General features: G+C 38.0%; 1 protein-coding gene across 3 annotated transcripts in view; it reads left to right on the top strand.

Annotated features, from left to right (window-relative positions):
• Positions 1–15,134, top strand: part of CADM2 (cell adhesion molecule 2) — a 700,736-nt gene extending 685,602 nt beyond the window's left edge. For all 3 annotated transcript variants that reach the window (XM_051629665.1, XM_051629647.1, XM_051629656.1), the window contains 2 exons: positions 11,185–11,310; positions 12,903–15,134. In XM_051629665.1, the coding sequence (XP_051485625.1) occupies positions 11,185–11,310; positions 12,903–13,021 (245 nt within the window). In that variant the 3' untranslated portion in view covers positions 13,022–15,134. The remainder of the gene's footprint in view (positions 1–11,184; positions 11,311–12,902) is intronic.
• The last annotated feature ends 343 nt before the right edge of the window (positions 15,135–15,477 follow it).

The following is a 15,477-nucleotide window of genomic DNA, read 5'->3' as shown; positions in this document are numbered from 1 at the left end:
AACTCTTATGAACATATTCAGTACAAAGTACCATCTGCAACTGTGAATCTGTTCGTGCCTCTCTGATCCTTATACAATCATGCATGTTCTTGGCTTTTTTTATGTCTGTGGCTCTGCTTTACTGGTGAGAAAGCATTTTCCTCCCTAGTGTCTGCCTTTGGGAACAGCTTTGTCTCTATCTCTACACTTCACTGAGCTTCTCCATTTGTTTCATACCATTTCTCAGCTGAAAGCATGTCTTTCTATCACTGCTTACTTGAGGTAGTATTTGTTATTTGAGCTGTGCAGTGGCACTGATTAGCTCTGAGAAGCAATCTGTGAGGGAGTTTGTATAACAGATAGCAGAGAAACAAAGTGGCAAAGAAGTCACAGTACAAACATTTATACCACTTTCTGATAGGCTGAAATGATTGGGACTTCCCTTAAGGTTAGCAGAATAACTTTCTTAAATGCTTTGAGCAATTACTCTCTTAGCAATCTCACCATAGCTCATGATGTGTAGTGGTGGTGATAATATGTCGCTTTCTCATGGCTTGTGAAAGACTGCCAGAGACCATCTGAGTGCCTGGCCCCAACCCCTACAACAGCAAACAGCAAGAAATGCCTACACTGAGAAAACTCTGCTGAGCACATGCTCCACACTCCCAGCTCATACAGTTGCATTCATATTCTCTCTAGGAAAACAAAGGCTTTAAGAACTGACCAAAAGCTACAAGTCTAGGGTACTACAAGGAAGGGAGGAGAAGAGTATATTGGCATCTCCAGTTTCTCTGTTAATTAGAGATGATTCATTATTTGCGTGGATAATTAACTTCAGATGGCAGGAAAAAGAGTTGTGTACACACACACACACCTACTCCAGCTGGTGCCTGTCCTTTTTTGATGAAGAAAACCAAGAAGAGCAGAGATCCTCCTATAGTTATTGATGGAAAGTCATCAGAGGAAAGATGACACTTTTAAAATGTAGGAAGTCATGCATCTTGATTTTCTAAGTAAGAATGAGTTCTTCCTTTTTTTTTTTTTTCTTCCTTTTTTTTTTTTTAAGTTTCTAGTAGGCTGAATTTCAAAACTTCTTCTGCTTTCTTTTGCTTTCTGCAGTGAAGGCACTGAGCATTCTAGAATTTCACGAGATAAAAATTAAAATGCTGGAAGAAAATTTAAGGTATCATTTACCTGTTGCTAAAGCCGACAGTTCACTCATTCACAGGAGAATCTTAACAGAGAAATTCTACAGTCATCTGTGACAGTTATCTCTTTCCCTACAGCCTCCTAATTCAGTAGTCAGAAGTTATAGCTGGATAGACTGTAAGTATTTCTTCAAATCCTGAATTGACTTAATTATCCTCTACAGAAAATAGAAGGAAGGCAAAAATTGCAGATTTTAGTTCTTTTTTTCCTAAGACAAAATCTGAAGCAATTAATGAGTTGATTGATGGACAAAAATACAATGTTGTCAATAAGAAAAGTATTTTATGTGCTCTAATTAGAGGAACTGTTCCCTTCAGGAAACTAGAGCTTTTACAGCAGCATTAAGGGAAACAAAACAAAACAGAACAAAACCCACCAAAAAAAAAAAAAATCCCAAACCCAAACAACCACAAAAAAACCCACAACCTTTTATAAAATGTGTCAATGACACAAAGCACAAAATCTGGAATGAGGCTCTAAGGACCCTGAAAAATATTGTTGAACTTTTCATCTTAACATGGTAGGTATACAGCTCTCTGATTAGTATTGCAAAAAATATATTTAAAAAATGAAAAGGTATGGGTAGTATTTTTATTTACCTTTGACAAGGGCCATCTACTTACTCATCAGAAGAAATCTGGGTTTTTTCTTTCCACTGAAAGATATCGTAGATTCATGAGAATTCTCTTCAAAAGGAGCTTTAGGTTCAGCTGCTATAATACTAGCATGGGACTTTTATCCTCTGGGATGTGGGCTCTTCTTAATGGGAAAGTATATATAATCCAGCATTGTGAAAAAAAATCACTTAGTGGCAAAATGTGCCAAATGTACTACTGCAGTAACACAGGATAACACAGGAAGAAAAGGTTATAAATTCCTTTGAAGGTTTACAAGTAAACTGTTATTCTGCCCATCTTCTCTATGGTTGATAATGTTCAACTATTAAAATAGCAGTTTATATATGCTGTATATTAGTACATTGTTTTGTTCTTCTTTGCTTCAGGCTCTGAAGGAAAAAGAAGCTTGTCACATATTTTAAGTTCAGAATTAGTTAATAACAAAATACATTTTCAAGGAATTTCACAGCCAACTGCTTTGGGCAGCTACTCTTTGCAATTAAAATGAAGGTGCAGAAGCTTTCTTTTCCCCCTTAACAATACTTTCACAAGTTTCGTGTACATGTATTTTAGTAGTTTGCAGTATATTACTAAATGAGATTAAAAGTACCTGTTTCAGCACTCCAGGCCAGGCAAGGAAAATTGAACTCTGGGATGCCCAATTTAAGATGATAAAATGGATAAATTCTACTTACCAGCGTTTAACACAGACAGCACTGCTGCCACTTTCCTAAAGCAAATACCTTATTTGCTGTCACTCAAGTCCTACCTCCTATCCATATTGTGAGTAAATTGCTGTTTTAGTCTTTTTTCCATTGAGGTTTGGATGCGGGGAGAGGTGTTGCCAAAGCTTACATTTGTAGGACAGTTAAAAATTATGTAGACTTTCTGGTTCAATCTGACAAACAATATTGTCTAAATACATTTTAAAAAACAAGTTTGTTCCATAAGCTGCAGAAAGAAATCTCTGGTTTCTAAGAAGAGAAGAGAAGGCTCCAGGGAGACCTTATAGCAGCCTTCCAGTACTTGAAAGGGGCCTACAGGAAAGCTGGGGAGGGGCCTTTCATCAGAGAAATGTCCTATCAGACAGTGATAGGACAAGGGGTAATGGTTTTAAACTGAGAGACAGGAGATTTAGGCTAGATACTAGGAAGAAATTCTTCGCTATAAGGTTGGTGAGGAACTGGAATGGGTTGCCCAGGGAGGTTGTTGATGTCCCATCCCTGGAAGTATTCAAGGCCAGGTTGGATGAGGTTTTGTGCAACCTGGTCTAGTGGTAGGGTTCCCTGCTCGTGACACAGGGGTTGGAACTTGACGATCTTTAAGGTCCCTTCCAACCTTAATGATTCTATGATTCTAATGACATTGTGCCTCATGGTTGACTACCTATTTAAATGAATTACAAAAATAGCACAATATGAGCTGTTATGAGACAAGAGCAGGAGGAGTAGGTATGGGGGTAAGAAAGAAAAGGTGTGGTGGGAAGGGCTCACAAGATTTAAATGTCACCTAACCATGTGAGAAAGCTTCAAGCAGGACCTGTGCCATATTTGACACCAAAGTACTTGCAACAGAGAGCAACCTCTAATGAAAAATTGATTTTTGGGCACAGATTTTGACTGCAGCTTTTGTCTCCTAGGGTTTTTCTAAAGGCGTCCTTCCTATAGGTTTTCTGATATATAATAAGGTCTGAGCTCCTGCAGCAACCTGTTCTCTCAGACTAGTTATAGAACAAAAGTAACCTTTAGCATAATCATAGCATGATCACACAAGCTATCTCTCCTGAGGAAGTTAAGCTAAAATGAAAAAAAAAAAAATTAAAAAAAAAAAAAAGGGTATGCTGGTGCCAACAGCATGCTCAACTCACTCCCTGAAATGCCTGTACACCAATGCACACAGCATGGGGAATAAACAGGAGGAGTTAGAAGTCTGTGTGCAGTCTAAAGGTTGTGATTTGGTGGCAGTTACAGAGACATGGTGGGACAGCTCACATGACTGGAATGTCATCATGGCTGGCTATGTCCTTTTTAGGAAAGACAGGTCAGTGAAGCGTGGCGGTGGAGTTGCTCTTTATGTGAGAGAGCAACTAGAATGTATTGAGTTCTGTCCAGGGGCAGATGAGGAGCAAATGGAAAGTCTGTGGGTACAAATTAAGGGGCAAGCTGGCATGGGTGATACAGTTATGGGGGTCTATTACAGACCTCCAGATCAGGATGAAGGAATTAATGAGGCTTTCTACAAGCAGCTGAAAGAAGCCTTGCAATTACAGGCCTTGGTTCTCATGGGGGATTTTAACTACCCAGGTATTTGCTGAACGGCCTACACAGCCAGATATTCACCGTCTAGTAGGTTCCTCAAATGCATTGATGATAACTTTTTGAAACAAATGGTGGACAAACCAACTAGGAGAGGACAGCTGCTGGATCTTGCTCAGAATCAGAGCATCCCAATGGGTAGGAAATCAAGTAAGGGAGCCAGGAGACCCACATGGTTAAACAAGGAGCTGCTGGGCAAACTCAAATGGAAAAGTAGAATCTATGGATCATGGAAGGAGGGGCTGGCCACTTGAGAGTAATATAGAACTGTTGTCAGAGGTTATAGGGAGGCAGTTAGGAAAGCTAGGGCCTCCTTGGAACTAAACCTTGCTAGTGAGGTCAAAGACAATAGAAAGGGCTTCTTCAAATACACTGTAGATAGAACTAACACTGGAGGCAATATAGGGCCACAGCTGAATGAGGTGGGTGCCCTGGTGACAGAGGATATAAAGAAGGCAGAGGTACTGAATACCTTCTTTGCCTCTGTCTTTACTGCTGCAGACTCTCCCTGGGAGCCCCAGATCCCTATAGCCCCAGAAGAAGTCAGGATAAAGGAGGAGTTTGCTTTGGTAGATCAAGATTTGGTTTGCGATCAGTTAAGCAATCTGGGCATCCATAAATCAATGGGTCCAGATGGAATGCACCCGGGGGTGCTGAGCGAACTGGCAGAGGTCATTGCTAGGCCACTTTCCATCATCTCTGATAAATTGTGGGCAACAGGAGAGGTGCCTAAGGACTGGAGGATAGCAATTGTCACTCCAGTCTACAAAAAGGGCAAGAAGGAGGACCCGGGTAACTATAGACCGGTCAGCCTCACCTCCATCCTTGGAAAGGTGATGAAACAACTTATTCTTGGCGCTATTCTAGGCATATCAAGGATGAAAGGGTCATTAAGAGCAGTCAACATGGTTTTACCAAGGGGAAGTCATGTTTGACCAACCTTATAGCCTTCTATGAGGAAATTACTAGGTGGATAGATGATGGCAGGGTGGTAGATGTGGTTTATCTTGATTTCAGTAAAGCATTTGACACTGTCTACCGCAGCATCCTCATACATAAACTGAGGAAGTGTGGTCTTGATGATCAGGTAGTGAGGTGGATCATGAACTAGTTGAAAGGGAGAAGTCAGAGAGTTGTGGTCAATGGGACAGAATCTAGTTGCAGGTCTGTGACTAGTCGAGTCCCTCAGGGTTGGTACTGGGACCGGTACTATTCAATATTTCATCACTGACCTGGATGAGGGAACAGAGTGTGCCCTCAGCAAGTTTGCTGATGACACTAAACTGGGAGGTGTGGCTGACACACCAGAAGGCTGTGCTGCCATTCAGCAAGACCTGGACAGGCTGGAGAGTTGGGCAGGGAGAAACCTGATGAAATTCAACAAGGGCAAGTGTAGAGTCTTGCATTTGGGGAAGAACAACCCCAAGTACTGGTACAGGTTGGGGGCTGACCTGCTGGAGAGCAGTGTAGTGGAAAGGGACCTGGGTGTCCTGGTGGACAGGAGGATGACCGTGAGCAATGTGCCCTTGTAGCCAAGAAGGCCAATGGCATCCTGGGGTGTATTAGAAAGGGTGTGGTTTGTAGGTCAAGAGAGGTTCTCCTCCCCCTCTTTTCTGCCTTGGTGAGGCTGCATCTGGAATAGTGTCCAGTTCTGGGCCCCACAGTTCAAGAAGGACAGGGAACTGCTTGAAAGAGTCCAGCGCAGAGCCACAAAGATGATTAAGGGAGTGGAACATCTCCCTTATAAGGAAAGGCTGAGGGAGCTGGGTCTCTTTAGCTTGGAGAAGAGGAGACTGAGGGGCAACCTCGTCAATGTTTACAAATATGTTAAGGGCGAGTGTTAGGTTGATGGAGCCAAGCTTTTTTCAGTGATGTCTAGTCAGAGGATGAGGGGCAATGGCTGCAAACTGGAACACAGGAGGTTCCATGTAAACATCAGAAAAAACTTATTTACTGTGAGAGTGACAGAGCACTGAACAGGCTGCCCAGAGAGGTTGTGGAGACATTCAAAACCTGCCTGGACAAGTTCCTGTGTGATGTGCTCTAGGTGACCCTGCTCTGGCAGAGGGGTTGGACTAGATGATCTTTCGAGGTCCCTTCCAACCCCCAAGATTCTGTTATTCTGTGATTCTGTAATATTTCTAATTTAACTTACACTCATTGGTAGACTTAATAATACCCGAAATTACCTGCTTCCCATCGTTTTTTTCATTTTCATCTCCTCTGGCTAAGGCACTAAAAAGTAGTGCAGATTTAGATGTTTCATGATCTGTTGTTCCTTGCTAGATTTTCTCCAGAATTGTTTACTGGCTCCCACCACTTGTTTTAAACCCTCCCTCATCTGCAACAATTCAACAGCCCTTCATTATGACAGAGCAATTTATTTAGCTTATGTGGGGTTTGGGTTTCCCCACCCTAAAATGCACATTGCTTTACTGATCTGATTTTGAGCCAAGCACTTCAAACAACTGCTTTGCAAAAGTATGAAATATTGGCAAATTGTAATGGAGGTGATAACAGGTCCCTGAATACAGGGAAAGAAGCAGGAGTCACTTGAAGAGATTTTCCTGCCACATAAATTGTAACATGGAGCCATGCTCCAGGATCTTTTACTGGCACAGTTCTACTTTGCCTCAGAAACTGATTATTCATTAAATCAGTAGAAGTGACTGTAGGCTTGTGCTTTCAGTAGTTGTCTGAGAAATGGGACATGCCTGCTCTTTTCCAAGCCTAAGGAACAGTAATTTATGAATAATGCATCTGCTTAATACATCTTCATTTTGTGAATGCTATTGAAGGCTCCACAGCAAATTAGGACCTTTATTTTCAAATTTTTTTTTAAGTAGAAATGATCAAAACAAATTCTTGTTTTGAATGCCTCAAGCCCACGTACATCTCATGCTCAGAGTGTTTGGGTTTTTTTTAAATTTTAGCTCCTGAACCAAAACCACATGTTTGTTAATAATGGTCTGCAATAAAGGGGGCTACCTAAGCAAATATTCCCAAAATATGCCACTTCAGCATTCACAAATGTGCTTGTTCTACCTTTGCTAAGGGAAGGGTTATCTGATCCTTTCCTGCAGCCTGCTCAGTCAAGTCAGCTATGCATAAATAAGAAGGGAACTTATGTAGAAAGAAAATGAAATTAGATTCATAATTAGCATATGCTTAATGCAAAAGCATGAAAAAATGTCCCAGAATTTCTCTGCTTAACTAATGTGTGGTTTCATATAAAAATATTCTACAGTGAAACTTTTTTAGCAGATCGTAAAAAGCACATAGATACTTATTTAATAGGGCTAAAATTTGTCTGATATGTTCCATTTATTAATGAATTTTATGTTTTTATATATATGTATTTCCTTTTAGTCATTTTAAGTGTTGTATTTCTCTGCATTTGTGAACAAGCAGTAATCGGCAAATCCCAGAAGCTGGAAATGGGTGTGACTTCACAGCATCAGCAATCAGTATTTTGAAGGGGCTTCCTGAATTTAAGATAAAAACAAACAAAAAAGAATTATGAGCTTTTGTGTCATTATTTTGGTATAAGATTTCCTTAGTCTCATCAAAGGATGAAATAAAAAGAACTGATCTTTGAAGAAGATCTAGTGTGGTTACAAAATTTTAATTTCACTGTTTCAGGCCATGACTACTGCCACTACCTGTGCTCATGCAGTAAAAAACAGTATGTATTTAAAACAGGAACAGAGCAATCTAATTTTTTAATTATTTTTCTTTTTTTAATGGGGTCAGCCGGATTCTAAGTATTTATTGCACAGCTGCATACTTAGGATTCCATTTGCTGGAGTTATGTGTGTGGCATGGTAGGATTTACCTGGTAAAGCCTATGAAGCTTATAATTGGAATCTAAAAATAATCTGCTTTTTTGGAAAGCAAACTGTGGAGTGGTTGGTGCACAAATACAAACTTAGCACTCTCAGGATCTTTAATGGGAGTTGCTAATACAAATGCCCAGAATACATGCATATACATATTCACTGCTTAAGTACCTAAAATACAAAATTATATAGTTTCCAAATCCATATATTTCTATCTTTCAAATACTGTTCAGGCATATTTTGACACAGTAATTATTTATGCAATGATAGATAGCCCCAGATCTATAATTCACTCTTGGGGCTTAGGTCATTTCGTGAGAGGCAAAAGAATAGTGCATTACTCTCTATGCATAATGTAAGGCATATTTATATTTAATGCTAACATTATATTTCTATGAGGAGATTATTTCTGTGAGGCTGTTCAGAATGCTGTTTATGTAGTACAAATTTTAATTTTGAGATGAAAGAATGCTTGTTTCTCAAGAAAATGCTAGCCACTTTTGAGGATCTTTATTTCTTTCTCTTCCATTTCTTTCTTCCACTCCTTCCTCTGATTTTTATTAAATTAAAAAAAAAAAAAAGTTATTGAGTGGTAATTTAATGGTAATAGGTCATGAACAAGTTTTTTCATGGACAAACTTGTCTAGCTGTACTTTTCAGTATGATCTGGTTTTGATACCAGGGTTAAGAAATTACAGCAGAAACACAATACTACCTCTGCATTCCAATGAATACCTAAATTAATTTTTAAGTTAAAATTTTCAACCAATGGCAGTAGTAGAATCTCATTAATCCACTCTTATAGGTGGGAACCTTATATTTATGCTGTCTTTACATCACTTCATGCCGTCACAGGTATATATCAGAGGAGGACTATATATAGGAAATCACCTGAGGGCAAAACAACAGAAGCATAGTCATCTCAGTATATTGTGAGGATTCTTATCTATAACATTTTTTAAAGCTCACAGAGGAGATACATTGTAAAGCTGGGTAGTGAGCTAAGGCTGTACACTGCAATTAGCTTTTCAAAAAATGCCTCTAGATAAAGTGCTGTGCTAACCCTTCCCTGGATTATACACTGCATCAGAAAGTATATTATCCTTTAAAATATCTCCTTTCATTCTTTAACTTCACTGCTCATATACTAGCAGGAGTTAGCTTTTAGTGGGAAAACATGTTCATCCTGCTCCTGGCCCAGTGTTGGGGAAGAGCATCTCCTGCAGGTCAGACGCAGTACTTGGGGACACTGCAGCTCCTTAAAGGCCAAATTTTTGCTGCAGGAAGGAGGTTTATGGCAACGTTGCTACAGGCTCCACAGAAGAAGGAATTTGCTAGACAGCTCAAGCAGGCTGGCAATCCAGCAGCAAGCTGTCACCTTCCATTTTCTCAAGCAAGAAGTCACCTCCTCCTTCCCCCTCAGAAAACAGAGCCTTGACAAGACATGGGAAAGGATGGCTGAGCACTCCAAGCTCTTGCTTTGGGGAGGCAAGAGCTTCTTGCTTTTCCCTGCAAGGCTGCTGGCAAACAGAGCTCAGGGTCTTTTTAATCACCAAAATAGAGCCAATGTCCCTTTGAACTGATTCTACATACTTGGCATAGTGCAGCCAACAGCAGCACCATGCCAGGAGATTCATGGAGATGGAGGAGGGAGCAGGCACTGCTGACTTTTTAAGGCATATCTAGCTTTTCTGAGATCAGTACCTACTATTTGACATCATGTCCACAGAAGTGCTGTGGGTGGATGCCCCAAGGTCAGAAGGGAAAGATGAGTAAGCTCATAAAGCCAGCAATAAGTGACAAAGCTATGCCTGCTGGGTTCAGTGATTGTTAAGAGCAGAACTGGATCTGTAACAGTGGCAGTATCAGACTGTGCTCCAGTCTGGTTTCAGTATGCCTGTCAGCTTACAAAAGGAAGGGAAAACATAATTCTTCTGTTTCATCTATATAATGTTATATTTTTGTATAGTTGTATGTATGTAGGTGTATCTGTACATCTGAGTGTTATACAGTTATACTGATCAGCGGTGTAATTGTGGTAACGTGGAATCACACCTCCTCGGTATTATCAGGGGCCCTTCTATCATCTTTACAGACTTGTCTTCTTTCTTTGTAAATATTTTCCTTGCCTTTCCCTTTTGCAAAGTGAAGAAGTTGTTTGAAAACTATTTGTAGAATATAACCAGCTCCTACAAGGGAAATGCCCTTGAAGCAGGGAGGGCAGACTGATTGCAACATCCAGTACATGCTAATAGCATCCTGAGAGAATTACTATTACTTCATAGCAGAGGCATTTTCATTAAAATACAAATCTTACCATGATCCTGAGATTGAATTTTTACTTTATTTTGTATCTTTCAGGTCAGTTAACAATCACAGATTGCTGGTTCATTGTTCAAAAGCTCCAAAGAGTTACTTGCCCCTAAATAGTGCTACTTCCCATGATTGCCTATTTGCAACTTTTGTGAAGCACCAGACAACAGAACAGGCAAAGGACCAGCACAGAAAGCTTGAATCTGGCAGTATTCCTGGTGCTTTGCACAGAGTTAGTAAAATGCACCTGCTAATACATTGTTATATTTATTACAGCTTGCTCATGTTGGGCATTAATTGAGTATTCATAGTAAATTCACGAACTGATGCTTGAAATTGAATTATGATCTTTCAGGTTGCCTGATACCTTTATCTGACCAAATTCACACAGACTCAGCCATGTGCAGAGGAACTTGGCATGGCTGTGCTTTATCTGCCTTTGTATTTCTGGTGCAATAGGATAGGAATGAGAGGAAGAGAATATATACGGAATCCCCACTGAGAATCAGTTCTATAAATTATGTATTATGCAGACACTATTCTGCTGATGGTATCTGATCCCCAATTCTCAGTTCCCTGTTTTTCCTTCTATAAATAGCTATGGCCAGATTTTCAGTTGTAAAATTATGAGGACAAAACCAGAAACCTTTCCCATTTAATAACCTCTGCCAAAGAAGAATAGAGTAATATTTTTCATAACTGTAATGTCCTTAGGGATTTAACAGTCTGGGAATACAACAAGCTCTATGTTCTTGATAAGATACTGGTAGTAGAAGTGGGAATAACCATGCTGAATATTAAAGAGGAAAATGCCCTATTTTCAGGATGATTGGTATAAAACTCGATATTGTGAACTTTTCTGACAATTTTTTGTCTGTGTAGAACCACTTTTGCTTTTGTTTCTTCCTCTAGATCCAAATGCTTTGGCTGGACAGACCGGACCTGACCACGCTCTTATAGGAGGAATAGTGGCTGTAGTTGTCTTTGTAACACTATGCTCTATAATTCTCCTCGGTCGATACTTGGCAAGACATAAAGGTAAGACAGATTTAATGGCCATTCAGTCACTTTTGGAAACAAGGCATAATTTCACTTGGGAGTGGTGTTCGCTTTTGCCTTCCCCCCTCTGCTGAGTGATTTGGACAAGAAAGCTCCATTCATGAGTGAAGTACCTGACTTTTTCCCAGTTTTCAGGCAGGCTGACTAAGGCATAGGACATCAAGTTCCATGCCCAAGGTCATATCATAAATTAGTGATTTAGTGAGATTGAGAGATAAGATTGGCCCTTGGCTCCAGATACTTAGTTACATAATCTCATAGTTTCACTAGTGTATCAACCCAGCGGAATATATATACATTTAGTGAACAGGAGTTTTCATTTTTTAAATGAAAATCTGCTAATACATTAAGTGTGTATTTAAAATATACTATTACAAGCCGGTGGTGAGTTTTCTAAATCAGTGACTCTCTTACCAATGCTCTCACTGGAATAAAGGTTTCATTCCTGGGCCAAGCCTCACTTTCTTTGGAGATTTCATCTTAAGGATTCTATTCCCTTCACTTTCAGTCCCCCTGCCATTAGACATGACAGTGATGGGGTGACAGTGACTTCCGACTTCTCTATGATCCTATTTTGACCCAATTAATTCCAAAATAAGTTTTTTGTTATTAAACTTCTCAGTAGTTTGGAGACCAGTTGTTAGAACTCAATTGATCCCATATTCCAACCCCCTCCAAAAACAACAACAACAAAAACAAACAACAAACAACCCAAAATCAGAAAAACAAACCTGAAAGAGAGGATTAGTGCTGGTATTAACTCATTACATCTTATTTTAGATAAGATAATCAAATGGATAGCAGTCATATGCTGGTAGAAAAGTGGTTTTAGTTTGATTGGACTGTGAAGGGGAAAACCAAGATTTTTTAAATGAGCCAGTGAAAGTGTCTCTTTTGTCGTACACTTCTAAATGTACACATTTACATCTCATGTCAATATAAATAACGCTTTTTACAAAGGGGAAGTTGAACATTTTCCACAATTCTTTTTATTCATATCCTGAGAATAAAAATATATGTGATAGTATAATGTGAGTGGGTTCAATTGATAAAACTACCTTCATTTTGTAATTCTTGGAAATTACTATAATTCTTTCAAATTAATGTATAAATATGATAATGAAAAAGTATAAATACAAAAACAATCACTGGGCATTTTTTATGAAAATTAGCATTTATGAATATCTAAGTCTTCAAAGTTGGCTTGTTTGTGTAGGTAGTTATTCCGTGAAACAACCAAGATTTTATCACTTACTCTATAATTGCAAAACATATTGCGTATTACTGCAGTTAGAGGAAGTGGATTTTTATTAAAACATTTCCTTAATGTAATGTGGATGTACTTAAATTTGTGTCCGTGCATTGGGAATATTAATACAATAAATATTTCTTAGACAAGTTAGAAAGCTGAGCATACCTGTATGATGTACACTAAAATTTTGTTAAAATATTGGTCCATTCATGAGCAAGTGGAGCACTGTTAGAAATGTACTTCCTATAATGCAGTGTAAAGTTAAAAAAAATGCTAATTTTTTTTTTTTTTTCATTTTCTGTTGTACTGATTCCTATAGGAACATATTTAACAAATGAAGCAAAAGGAGCTGAAGATGCCCCTGATGCCGACACAGCCATTATCAATGCAGAAGGCAGCCAAGTCAATGCAGAGGAGAAAAAAGAGTATTTCATTTAGATGCAGAGCTAGAATCTTGGCGTTTTACTTATCAGGCTGACTGCTGGAGAAAACTGGCTATCATTTCTCAAAATTCATTTCTGCCATCTTCTGCTATCTTTATTAACTCACATACCTGCTATAAGTAGCCAGTTTATGCCAACAATCAGCTGTTGACATCCTCATTCTATAATTACTGTATCATGTGTAAAGCAGGACATTTCTTACTGCCTAAAATTCATATCCACTGCTCTCTTAACATACAGTGCTTGAATATACAGCCTTAACAATGTTAATCATCATCTTAATCCAAGTTTTCTACATTTTTAAATGTTATGCAGCTTTCATCTTTTTCAGTTTTCTTTTATCATGTCCCTATTAGTATGTCATAGAACCATATTAATAACAAATAGTATTAGGTAAGGACCTAATTTACTTACATAAAATGTTGAGTCTAAGACTAGAGGTTTATAAAGAGTGTTTTATACATGTCTATCTGTAATTCAAAAAGCAACTTGTTTTTGAAACATACGACTTAGAAAACACAAAATTAAATCCTTTTAGTATAGAGTCTTGTATGCTTGGATTTGGTAGAAAAAAATATCAATCCACTGATTATTTTTTTGCTTTGTTATGTTACATTTTAAATGGTACCTTGACAACAGTGCCATGTTGCAGTGATAAAAACATGCTGAATAGGTATACAGATTCTGCAAAGTTAGATAATAGAGCTTCATTTGGATCAAATTTTTCCCTCCCTATTACTGCATTTTGGGTTCACAAAGATTGGAGAACTTTCTGCATATTTTCTGTTTTTATAATTTATTTGCTTCATATGAACTCACCTGCCTACTCAAATTTTAAGTGTTTGTGGGGCACAACTGCAAGGCATTTTAGTATCTGTATATACTGCATATAATAAATACAATTAAACATTATTTGATACATATTTAACTTTTTTGGCAGTTGCTAAGTCAGTCACAAGTAAGCATTTTCTAATGTCCATTATAGCCCTTTAGATATGACTCAAATCAATATTCTGAGTAGATAACATGTATTAGTATTTTTTGTCTGTATGTCCTAGCACTGTTCAGCAGCAAACTTTTCTAGTTCTTGTTAATTTTTTCTTTGTTATACAATGGAAGCACAATGTTATATGGAAAGGTAGTTTTAAGCTAACAACCAGTGCACAGCCTCAGGTTTTAAATTACAACCACATTTGATTACTATACTTAAAAAATAGTATTGAGTTGCTAAAATTATCAAATTTTAATTTGGCAGTTCCAGAGCTGCTTCTCTATGTTGGTTTGCCAAAAAAAAAACCAAAAAAAAAAAGGAAAAAAAAAAGGAAAAAAAAAAGGAAAAAAATAGAAGAAAAAATAGAAGTGTTAAAACAAAAGATATATGTTTTGTGTATACAGTAAATGGACTAATTCTTTATATTAAATTCCTGTCTATGCATTTTGTGAGGTACAAACTTATGTCACCGTGAATGATAGAGAATTCCTGCCATGCTTTTAGCTCCACAGTGAAAGTCTCTGTTTGGATTATTTCTGATTTTTATTTTATTTTTTTGTGTAATTGACAGCTGAAAAATCACATGCTCTTAAATATGACAACAAAACACTGTAAGCCCATCGGCTTATTTCCTCTTCCAATGAAATAAAAAGGTTGCTATAACAGCTCTTGGAAATGATTCTACACTGGAGAATGCAAGTTAGTCTAGCTGGAGCTTGTCTTGCTCCAAAGTTCTGCACCTTTGATAAAAGAGTATTTCTCTCTTGTTGCTGTATTTGTGAAGCTGAAAAGCATGATGGTCTGCTGTAAAGGACTTTCTCCTGGGATTTTATTTTTGTGTGGGGAAGGGAGAGTTTGGAATATAACATCATGTAGTATGGTAAAATGGAAGATAAAGGTGCTGTCTCAGATTATTTATCAGAAGAGTATAAACCTTTTAAGGACAATATTAGAGTATTTTAATTCTTTTTGTTGAAACATTTATCTTGTTTATTTCTAAGAAAAAAAGGTGACGTCAATCAAAGCAGCACTTTTTTCAAAATATACAGACATAAATAATATGATGTGGTTGAGTGTTAACATAATAAATCATATACAGTATGACATTTTAAAGAAATAAGTCTGCATTGATGTGATTGCATGCTTGTTTTCACAGTTCACTCCATACCCATCTGTGGAAAAATGCAATAATATGTTAATATAATATGGTAGATTGAGAGAACCAGGTAGGTGCTACTAGACACATTGAAAACTAGTATAGGTTTACAAGATATTCATGTCTTTCAAAACATACACATGTAAAAAGGCTGGCAAAGGAAGTCATTCAATTTAATACCAAAAATATGGGTTCTTGTCACAACAAGTTACATGAGCTGCAGAACAGTATCACATATGGCAAGGTTTTCTTTCAGGATCTGGGGGCCCAGTTCAGCTAATCATTTAAGCATACGCTCATCTTC

The sequence above is a fragment of the Apus apus genome, chromosome 1 (assembly GCF_020740795.1).
Source record: "Apus apus isolate bApuApu2 chromosome 1, bApuApu2.pri.cur, whole genome shotgun sequence".
In the NCBI taxonomy this organism is placed as follows: domain Eukaryota; kingdom Metazoa; phylum Chordata; class Aves; order Apodiformes; family Apodidae; genus Apus; species Apus apus.
Note: the sequence above shows the minus strand (reverse complement) of the source record. Positions and strands in the feature narration are given on the sequence as shown.